Source organism: Triticum urartu, chromosome 4, assembly GCF_003073215.2.
Source record: "Triticum urartu cultivar G1812 chromosome 4, Tu2.1, whole genome shotgun sequence".
Lineage (NCBI taxonomy): Eukaryota > Viridiplantae > Streptophyta > Magnoliopsida > Poales > Poaceae > Triticum > Triticum urartu.
Genome location: NC_053025.1, coordinates 61,669,775 through 61,681,410, shown reverse-complemented (window position 1 = coordinate 61,681,410; position 11,636 = coordinate 61,669,775). Strand labels below are relative to the sequence as shown.

At 43.0% G+C, this 11,636-nt stretch overlaps 1 protein-coding gene across 1 annotated transcript; it reads right to left on the bottom strand.

Moving 5' to 3' along the window:
- Positions 1-4,981: 4,981 nt before the first annotated feature.
- On the bottom strand, positions 4,982-9,556 carry LOC125550671 (probable N-acetyl-gamma-glutamyl-phosphate reductase, chloroplastic). The gene is given in 13 exon segments (XM_048713718.1): positions 4,982-5,453; positions 5,552-5,680; positions 5,800-5,889; positions 6,015-6,094; positions 6,195-6,339; positions 6,870-6,989; positions 7,261-7,332; positions 7,420-7,470; positions 7,622-7,708; positions 7,846-7,953; positions 8,251-8,391; positions 8,478-8,540; positions 9,218-9,556. Coding segments are annotated over 13 exon segments (1,251 nt in total). The 5' UTR covers positions 9,275-9,556; the 3' UTR covers positions 4,982-5,345.
- Between the last annotated feature and the right edge of the window lie 2,080 nt (positions 9,557-11,636).

Here is an 11,636-nt window from a genome sequence, read left to right as displayed (position 1 = left end):
TGGGCATAGTATGCATGTGTGGCCTGAACAGACCAAGGCAGCTCCTGGTGTTCTTCCTCGCCGTTGGAGGGGAAGGTGCCAAGCAGCTGCTCCATCATCTCCGACTCCTCCGCCTGCGACGTCAGGCCAAGCGAGTCCCAGCCCGCTTCAGTAATCACTCCTCCAGACTCCATCCTGATATAAGTGTAGGGTGTGAGAGAGGACTTGGCTGTTTGATACACTTGTGCCTGAAGCAAAAATGCAGGTTAGGACAGGTGCATTTATACTGATGAGAATGCTGAAGGAAAACAGAGCAGCTGCAGGATTAAGAAATGCAAGATCATGCTTAGAGAAATGGACACCCACGGCTGGGTATGACCTGTGTTGACAACGACCCTTCCAAGTATGGCCTGGGGATGGGCAAATAATGAGTTTAGAAAACTTCAACTGCTAGTTGGTAGACAACAAGATAGTGAATTATCCAAGATCACACATCTTCAGAAGTCAAGCCAATCAAAGCTCGAGTGGCAAGTGTCCCAAGGCCGGTTACAATGATTGCAGAGAATTCTCCCGCAACGTCGATGCACCAATAGGGCAAGGAAAAAAACATGCCTCTGAGGTTCAAATCAAAGCCAGGACAAACATGGGCTTATCTTAGCAATTAATACAGGATCAGGCATTATGAATTGTGGAGAATGTTGTTGGAATGGAATAATTCACTCCCAATAAACTAGAGAGTTGCAAGGAGAGGCTTGCACGACCATGATGGAGGGAATCTGGACATTTTTAAATGCTTAAAAGGGATTGGACAATGCCTCCAGTCCTCCGTGTATCCCGATTGCTTGTCATCTTATACTCAAAATGTACAGCTTTCCATCACCCCTATTTCAACAGCATCTGCCCGCAACCTTCGTGTCTGTTTCATACTTATGATACCACATCATCAAATTGAAACAAAGCCACTGATACACAATAATTGCACCAATCATTTACCTTTCGCGAACGAGTGTATAGAAGAAAGAGCTCCGAGTACCCAAACAGTGTGATGTAGATCTAGACAAACTGAGAACTGAGGAAACCTGTACACGGTTGTAACTATCATCAGTATAACATGACATCTGTCCGGTGGTCAACCAGGTAACAGTTTCAGCCAAGATTACCAGAGACATCACAGATTCACAGGTGGGCACTTCCAATCTTCTTTTCAGATTATGGCGTATCTTCAAAATCAGAGAGCGTGTGAAATCCAAATGACTCTGCACAACATCGGTCTTGCAATGACCCGGCAAATCTGAGTCATTGGGTGATCTGATGCCGATATCCTCATCAATCGGAACTGATTTTCGTATATTCAGGGAATTAGGAGCTGCACATGACTCGAATCTACCAGTCGTGCAAGGAATGAGCTGTACTTTTGCACTGCCCCTTCGCCACCAAAAAAGGACTTATTCTTCTTGCCTCTTTGTTCCACACAGAGGATCAAGGAGAGAATAAACAATGATATCTAAGATGCTGGCAAAAGGAAATGAATTGGAAGGAGCAAGATAATGTGTTTTGTTTATAGACCTGTTTGTTGTTGCCCTTTTAGCTGCATGAAAGAATCAGGAACTTCCGAACATTCTGCAGCCAAATTGCAAAATGATTTGTGAAATACCTACATAGTAATCTTGTGTCTCTGATAGGCATAGAAATGAAGAATATGGAGTCTTAGAACATACCCAAAATACAAAGTAACTTTCCGACTTCTAGAAGGTCCACTTGCATCATGAGGAAGCGAAATTACAAAATTGTTTCCTTTGAACCCATTCAAATCTGAAGGGACAAACATGAAATTCTCCTTAGCCCACAGATCAAGCATAGGACTACCCCTAATAAAATATGTATGGATAAATAACCTTGTTGTTGTCTTATTAAGATTAAATAACACTAATAAAGCTACTTATGTATGGAGCTTGAGTATGAGTACTGCTCATGCGCACAAATATTACTATCCCCTTTTTTTCCAAGTGATCACTATCCCCTTTTTGGTTCTACATATCAAGGACGAATTTCATATTATTATTTTTGCATGTTAACTTGGATCACTTTATGTGCACTATAATAATGGATCTTTTCGGAACACTGTATCATGGAAATTTACCCAATGGGGATGGCAGCTTCACTTGGCAGCCAATTCCGATTCTTTGCTCAAATGTTTACACAACATATTTCTCATTGTTACTTTCAGTTTATAAAATGGTGTCACTTTCAATTGAGAAAAAGGATAATGGCAAGTCGAACCAAATAATGGAATATTACTGATTGACTTGCATAGAAGTGTCGATATGATAGATACCCAGGAACACAACTCTCCGACACAATATATTTCAGAAGTATTCGATTAACTAGTCAGACAATAACATGTAAGACTTTTGATACATGGAAAGTTTTTACTTATAAATACTAATTTACTGAACTATATACATTGTGAACAACCTGCTAATTAAGTAGTCAGACAATAACATGTACTCCCTCCGTTTCTAGATAAGGGCAGCCCGGTGCATGTAGCTCCCGCTTGCGCAGGGTCCAGGGAAGGGTCCGACCACTTTGGGTTTATTGTACGCAACCTTTTCCTACATTTCTGCAAGAGGCTGTTTCCAGGACTTGAACCCGTGCCTCATGGTCACAAGGCAGCAGCTTTACCACTGCACCAAGGCTCCCTCCGTTTCTAGATATAAGGCCTTTTAGAGATTTCGATACGGACTACATTCCGACCACTTTGGGTTTATTGTACGCAGCCTTTCCCTACATTTCTGCAAGAGGCTGTTTCCAGGACTTGAACCCGTGGCCTCATGGTCACAAGGCAGCAGCTTTACCACTGCACCAAGGTTCCCTCCATTTCTAGATATAAGACCTTCTAGAGATTTCGATACGGACTACATTCGGATGTATATAGACGTATTTTAGAGTATTTTAGAGTGTAGATTCACTCATTTTGCTCCATATGTAGTCCGTACTGGAATATCTAGAAAGCCTTATATTTAGAAATGGAGGGAGTAAGACTTTTGATACATGGAAAGTTTTTACTTATAAATACTAATTTACTGAACTATATACATTTACGTAACAAGCAATGGTGAAGAAAAGTATATCGACCATGTGAAATAGCATCCAAAACAAAGACCTTACCTGCAGAGTCGTTGCTACAAAAAAAGTTTGCTCCAGCCATGCTACAGGAAAATTAACTAGCACAGTAACGTAACTCAAATGAAACTGAGGTCAAAGTGTTTATAAGTAAAAGTTCCAGTAGGTTCTGCATGTTCTCGTGCCGCAGCATGCACTTGAAACCTATCTATCTTAGTTAATACGAATATTCTCAATAAATATACATTATAATAACTGCATAAACATTCTTTTAGATAACATGAATATTCTCAATAAATATACATTAAAATAACTGCATAAACATTCCTCACCTATTTAAGCTCAAGTGGATAAAATACATTTTGATATTTCCACATCTATGATGATATTATCATGAAAATAAAGCAACAGAAAATGAGAATAACATGAAGGCCGGTTTCATTTTATCTTGTAGGTATATCAAATAAGTGTGAAACACAGACTATAAAGACTTGCAATGATCTTGGCTAACTCAAAGCCCATCTGAATTTTACCACTCCCGAAAATACCCCCAAACAAGTTGATTAAAAACAGAAGAACATGTATCATACTTTCATATTTCATATGCATTGTGAACGCAAAAAACTGAGAAGTCAAACAAAACAAAAATACATTAATAAACCAGAGAACGAACCAGAAGTCAGAGAATATGCATAAAGACCTGAAGCCTGAAGGTCAAAGGTTAATAAAGTAGTGCAGAAGTGTTTCCAAGCCTACAACCATTTCAAGTCAAACAGAACATAGCATCTTCGATTAGCACAACCAAAAAAGAAAGCATCAACAGTTAATTTTTAACTCAAAATTTTGCTAGGAGGGCCTAGATACATCTCCTAACAAGACCCAGTAGCAAAGCAATTTAAGAACAAGTGGTACTGAAGAAGTGAAGAGTTAAGAGCCCTTGAAGAACAATACTCAGGACAACTTAATATTCCTATTTCACCATTAGGCTTAAAGTTTACTTACATGCAACATCAGTTTTCTTTGCATTGCCTCTTACGTAGGTATGTAGGCTGAGTGGCTAACCCACTTTAATGCAATGAACAAGTTAGGCTTATCATTGCAGCCTCCCTCATAGTCATATATTTACCAATTGATATTTTGTAGAAGATCGATATATGTACCTATATCTTTGACAAGTTTGTACAGTCACATCGAATTATTATGTTTTCTTAGATTTTGCAACATTAACATAATATTGACCAGTAAAAAAAATGACAAAATTATAATATTTGGAGCTATATTTTTTTTATCATCACTCCAGAAAATGAAGAAAGTAATTAAAACTTTTGGCTGAAGAACTACTGAAACCTGACCATACATTTCTAAAATCAATTTAGAAGTTCAGAGTTCATGACAGGCTTGCAGCCCCTAACATATGTCAAAATAACAAAGATCTGTTGTGTGGATAGCACCCAACAGCATAACGAAAGAATCACCCAGACATAGAAGAACAATGGGAAATAAAAATAATAATCCCTGGGCTCCTCTTTCGATGCATCTACACACATTTATCATGTAAATACGAAATCAAATGAACACAAGCAATTCTCAAATAAAATTTATGCTGCCAGGCTCCTCTTGAATCACAACTGCATACGGGCCACACAAGTCAACCTTATTGCAAGCCCATTTACATTAACAGAACTAACTGCTGGAGTTTTACCATGGCATTCCAAAAAACAGATGGTAACTAATTAGATAGATTCAAAGTTGACTCAGAAATAAATCATGGTATTTTGATAGGCTAGAAAGGACAGAAACACAATGACCAGTTAGTTGCATTATTGTGGTAAAGTTTAGGATCTGGTCACGTCACACAAGATAAAATTTGACAAAGAACTTGAAAACTAATTTATCCTTTAATATTTAAAAGTAACACACTTCTAACTATTATCCAATGCTGACAGCAATGGTTGATGTCTCTGAATCAGGTTTTACACTGCTTTATTGATCTCATGACAAAAATCCACTGTAGGATATAATAGCCTTCGGACTTTCATTACACCAAGCCACTCAGTTCATACTCTTATTCAACTGCTAATTGTTGCTCATCTCTAAATACTACACCAGCACAAACCAAGTTTTGCTGTTGAGCGAGTTTGGTTACACTCCGACATTCAGCTCTTTGCTTCTCAACGGAAAACAGAGATGGGTGCTTAACTCCAAAGCATCATCGAAAAAGAGCACAACAAAGGCACAACATATCAAGGAAATAGGGGCTGATATTGCAGCCCCATGTTCTCAGGCAGTCCCATCATCAGATTGAGGTTCTGCACGGCCTGGCCAGATGCTCCCTTCACAAGATTGTCTATCTGCAGTGTTGAAGAACAAGAAGAATAAGGATTTTGCATCTTTAAGTCTGCAACATTTCGCTAACCTTGAGCAACTTATAGATTGATGCAACACTTACGACAGAGATGATGATGGCCCTTCCAGGAATTCTGTCCTCGAAGACATTCATGAAGCAGTAATTTGATCCAACAACATGGCGTGTGTGAGGAACATTGCTGCCATTTAACAGCTTGACAAATTCTTCACCCTGAAAAGATGCACACACAGAATGATGCTAACAAAAGAAAAGGCATTTATGTGGTAAAACTGTAAAATAGGAGCTCTCTGCAGATAGATAATTTAATCCACATGGTCAAACAAACAAACCTCATAAGTAGACTTGAGATGCTGATACAAATCACTGACAGTCACTCCAGGTGCCATTTCAACAAACATAGTAGATTGCATCCCACGTTTCTGTTCATCATACAGATAAATGATTTGATTTAACAACTGAATTCCACACATTTTTTATGCCTTTAGTGCAGGTGCAGCACAGAACAAACTGCAGAACCTGGAGTTGTCTTTGAGTAAGTGCTTACCATGCAGATAAGATTTGGAGTGAAGCTGATAGTAACTTTGGATTCAGCAGCCTCTGACAATCCCTGTTCAACCTCAGGAACTGAAATGGTTTTATCTCATTGTCAGTAAGGCCATACTAAAGCCACTTTACCAAAGGGAGAACAAATGTCAGACTTGAGATGTTTGGAAAAAAGGATTACCATGACGGTGGCCTTTTATTCCGTAAGCATGAATGCCTTCAGCTATCTCGGTGTACAGATTTGCTTCCTTAGCTCCACGTCCTAAAGAAATAGATGTCATGGGGAGCAGTTTGGTTATTAATCAAGTCATTACAAGCTTGCATGCCTGCAGGTCGACTCTAGAGGATCCCCGGGTACCGAGCTCGAATTCGCCCTATAGTGAGTCGTATTACAATTCACTGGCCGTCGTTTTACAACGTCGTGACGTAAAATAAAATATGGTTAGAACCTCTGATCCAGTTCTGAATCCCATGTGGAGACAAGGTATGTCCGTAACCTAGATACTAAGAAGACTACTCCCTCCGTTCCAAATTATAAGATGTTCCAACTTTTTTCTGAATCGGATGTATATTTGTGTGTTTGCTCACTCATTTCAGTCCATATGTAGTCCATATTGAAATATCCAAAACATCTTATAATTTGGAACGGAGGTAATATTAAACTGATGACATTTTAAAATTTACATAAAGGAGCGTGACTAGGCAGAATATTTTGACAAATTTACTTCCTTTGCTACAGAAAATGGAGATTCTTTGTACATTTGTAAATATATCACACAAGTGGGGGCTATTGAGTCTAAATTTCTGTTGCTTTGATCAAAGAATGGGAGGACTAAGAACTTCTATTGATTCTAACCTTTATTAGAGGAACAAGAGGGAGCTGAATAGACGTGGGATAACATCCCGGGTTGGCAACAAGCCGAGCATTTCTTATTTCATCTCGAAGAACCTCCGTCAAACCATAAACAGCCTCTTCCTGAATATAAAGATACACAGACCACAAAGGAAATGAGTTTATAACAAACACACAAAATGACAGGAGAGGAGTAAAAAACATCATAGGCTACAAAGGAATCTAACTGAAGCCCCAAATGTAATATACAAAGAAATCGATGGAACATGTCAATAGGAATCCAAGTTGGTAATTAAATGTTGAAACTGGAACTTCAGAACTTGGTAGCTTCAAAATTTGTGTGACCAATGGCTGGTATATTAAAAAATCTGTAGGGTATAGTAGTCAAGAAAACCTGAAGTTCTGGTGCCCTATGAGCATGACCATACCACTCAGCATACTCATTGATGTCACGCAAACGGAAATCCTGCAAGCATGGTAAGTCAGAATGATTGGATGTTCAATAGCAACCGAGGACCTATGCAGATAAAGCATGAGTTTGTGTAGAGCATACCGCAGAGAGATCAACAATCTTCAGTTGCTGGGGTAAGCCTTTAATAATTTCCTGATAAAAAACTTGCGATCAGACATTGCTCTTAGTGTGTCCAGTACAAAATCTGATCTCCCAATTGACAGCAGAGCATATAACTGGATTCCTTCATAAGTTCAGCAATTGATAGAAAATATCTCAGAAAAATCATGATGAAGATACCAACCTGTGTTGTTCCATGTGGCAAGCAACAAAAAACAGCATCAACATCTGAAAAATCTGCATCTTTAATTGCAACTAAATTTGGCAGGTCCTGCAATATTAAAAGAGGATCAACATAAGCCAGCACAAATTCATATACAGAAATGTGCTACTGCTGAAAGGTTTCGCTAATTCTTGATGTACAAGAATGATGCATCAAATAAGGAGGAAGTGAAGAGAAGTTCTTACTTGTGTTATCAAGTGAGGAAATACAGATCCAAACTGTTCACCAGCTTTTCTGTCCGCGGTCATCACTGTGATACGGAACTGAGGGTGGTTTGCTAGAAGCCGAACAATCTGTTGGCAAAAATGTACCGTGCAACATTAGTAACTGAACCATAAGAGGATCAGAATATCGGAATCCTAGCACCGGAATGTTGCATCAGAAAAGCAAAAAAAGATAAGTGCATAGGAGTAAAGGTGGGTTGTCCTGTTAGATTTGCGACCAAACTAACCCTACCCTGCCAGATTTCTGGTAATAATGGCCAAGAATGTGCCCCTTGTTTATATGGTTGCCGGGTAAAACAATCTACCCCTGGGCCTGGATGATAAGCAGTCAATACAAATGGAAAATGACAGGGAAAAAATAACAACCTCAGCTCCAGTATAACCGCTGGCTCCTAGCACTGCAATGCGCACTTCCTCCCCTGATTTAACTGCTGGTGTCTTAGGAGAGTACTGTTTTTGTGGTGAAGAAGCAATGGATGCTCTCACACAAACTGAAGAGCGTCCAACCTTCAATGTAGACATTTTTATTAGTACGTGGAGTATGACACTAAACAAACAAATATTTATAAGAAATAAGAGAGCATAAAACTCACCTTAGGAGTTGTTTTGAGCTTGAAACCACCACATGGCTTGAAAGTAGATCCAAGGAGTCCATTCTACACGTGAAATAAAAAAATCACCTCAGCGCTTAAGTTAAAAATAAGCAATTTCATGACGAAACAGGATGCAATTGCTGGAACAATGCCACAGTTGGGTCAGAGGACCACCCGTTATGGCCAATTCACTCTTAAGATATGCAGTTCATGTTCCCATTTAAAAGATGCCATCATACCATTCTCAGACATTTCAGTTAGCAAATTCAAAATTGCTTACTGGTACCGAAGCAATCAGTTTCACTAAAACCTTACTGTAGTTTGATGAAACTCCCATGCTATGCTTTAGGCATATGTTTATTACATCCTCTACAAAGGGGAAAAACGACCATACTAAACAGCTAATCGGGTTATGACCAATTCACCCACTCTTAAGGTACAGTTCATGTTCCCATTTAAGAGATGTCATCATACCATTCTCAGACATTTCAGTTCGCAAATTCAAACCTTACTGGTAGCGAAGCAATCAGTTTCACTAAAACCTTATTTCCCACTCTACAGAGGGGGGAAATGACCCGCACTAGAACAGCTAATCGCGTTCAACTTACAGGTGAGAACCAACCAATACACGGCCAGGGCTGGTTAACACAGTCCGAACCAACTCAGGCACGCCCCTATTCATTTCCCCAATCAATCAGAGCTTGCACAGGACAGAAAAGGAACCAAAGAGCGGGAGTCACCTTGGGGGCCAATCCGGCGCGCGCCGGAGCCGCACCACCGAGCGCCGTCGATCCCATGCCCGCTACGGGGGGTAGTCGGGCTCGCCGGCGTCGCGGAGGGCTGGCAAATCGAGATTGATGGGAGTCAGCTGAAAGGTGGAGTTACAGCAAGTGTCAGGAAGGTGTGGGAGCGTATAAATGCACCTCGTGGGGAAAGGGAAGGAGGGCCGGTCGCTGTGGGTGCGCTGGCGACGGCGGCGGCGGCTACGGGCTTGGTTGGTGGTCGCGGCGCCGTTCCTCGCGGTCGTGGATTGGGTAGGTGGACCTGGGGGGTCTGGTGGGCCGGAGGGGGCGGGCTGTCAGCGGGGCTGAGGGCCTCGTGGGAACTGTTCTTGGAGTGACCTGTATGGTGGCATTGTTTGGGGAGCACCGGGGCCGAGCCCAGCAGTGGGTGGGGTAGGAGCAATCGCCCTGCTACAGCAACGGGGAGGGTTCCGAGCCGGGGGAGTCGGGTGACGGAGCAATCGCGGCGGGGAACGGTGCGTGGCGCGCCCGGCCGGAGGAGACGAGAGGCGGGGCTGGAGTGCGGCGTATGTGTCACGCACGTATCCCTGACTGAGCCCAAAGCCGGCTTCCCAAACCTGCCTTAAACGCTCGGGGCACCAACACTGTTACTGTTTCTGACACCATCACAACAGTCATCAAAAGTAAAAATAACGGCTCACCTTCATACTCGAGCTCGACGCGGCCCCATCGCTGATATGCAACTTTACGGACCTACAAGATGGCTCACTAATAGAGGCGAAATCATTGCCGTTGGACGAATCAGACTGAGGCAACATCCCGAGAACGTGAACTCCAGATCTGATTCCCCCTGCACAACTAAAATGTCGGAGGAAGAAATCATATATGTCTATCACGAACCACGAACCTAGCACACGATCCACCATCTTTCATATGCCGCCAATGCAGACCACAATCTGCATCCGCTCCCAAACTACCTCCCGAGCTCCACGCTAGTGTTGGAGCAAACGCCATCACAACAACAGAGCCCGAGGACATAAATCCAACACAGGAATACCATCAACAACAAAGTCCCGAGACTATGTGATCTGCATCAACAACCTAAAGAGACATGGAGAGGGATGCTTTTTGTAAATCTGGGTCGTTTCCGATAAAAGTAGTATACTACAACCAACGGACTTCCAACGCTGGAAAAACTGCATCTACGTAAATGCACGGCCATGAAGCACTAACATGTACTTCCTTCATCCCATAATATAAGATCATTTTGCAAACTTACTTATAAATACTTTCTCATTAAAAAAATATGTGAGGTGGTTGATGAAGCTATGTATCTAGGGTAGGGTCATGGACCTGTCCTACCTACCCTACCCGAGGACATCTCTAGAAGAAATCACCTTTCAATCGACTTGAAGGTGTTCCACTCGACAGACTCGAAGACACTCGACAGACTCGAAGACACTCGACCAAGAAGCAACCACTCGACGGCCAAGAGACCTAAAGTCACTCCGCACGCTAACGGTCGGTCATTAAATAGCTTTTTATGGTCATCATAGCACTTTATTACTAGCGTTACCAGTAACGCCTCGCCTTAATGAACATTGAACCCTTGGTAACGTGGGCTGGCCGGGGGCCTGGCGCACTCTATATAAGCCACCCCCCCTCCGAGACAAGGGTTCGCACCTCTGTAACTCATGCACGCATAATCCAGTCGACCGCCTCCGGGCTCCGAGACGTAGGGCTATTACTTCCTCCGAGAAGGGCCTGAACTCGTAAACCTTGCGTGCTTACAACTTCTCCACAGCTAAGATCCTGCCTCTCCATACGTACCCCCCTACATCACTGTCAGGCTTAGAACCACGACAGTTGGCGCCTACCGTGGGGCCGGTGTTTTAGCGTTTTGTTGGAGGAGTTGCGATCTTTTCCGACCCGAATCATCATGGTTTTCGACGGAGTTTTGGTGGAGGGCCGCGAGATCCGTCTCGGCGCGCTCACGTTCATCACCGACGACTCCGCCTGACTTCAGGAGGCTCCGCTCGACGTGGACGCACTCCCTGTCCGCGGGGCAACGCACTTTCGCGCGTGCGTCCGCGGCGTTCTCCTGCGGCAACCGTCGACCCCTTACCGGTCGGCTCCTGTGCTGTCCTCCCTCCCCGTTTCCCGCCGGCGCAAGCGCTCCGGTCGGTCGAGACTTCAGCGGTGGGTGAGACATGCGGTGGCCCGTCAGTCGGCCATCCCTCAAGTCGCGGCGATCGAGCCCGACGAATCCCTCTACAGCCTGTTCGATCTGTCGACTGGCTCCGCGGAGACCGCATCCGAGTGCGGCAGCAGCGATTCGGCGGCGGAGGTTCTGATGGCCGATGGACCACCCAGTCTTCCCGGTTTTCCCGGCACCGACGGAGGCACGGGCGGAGGC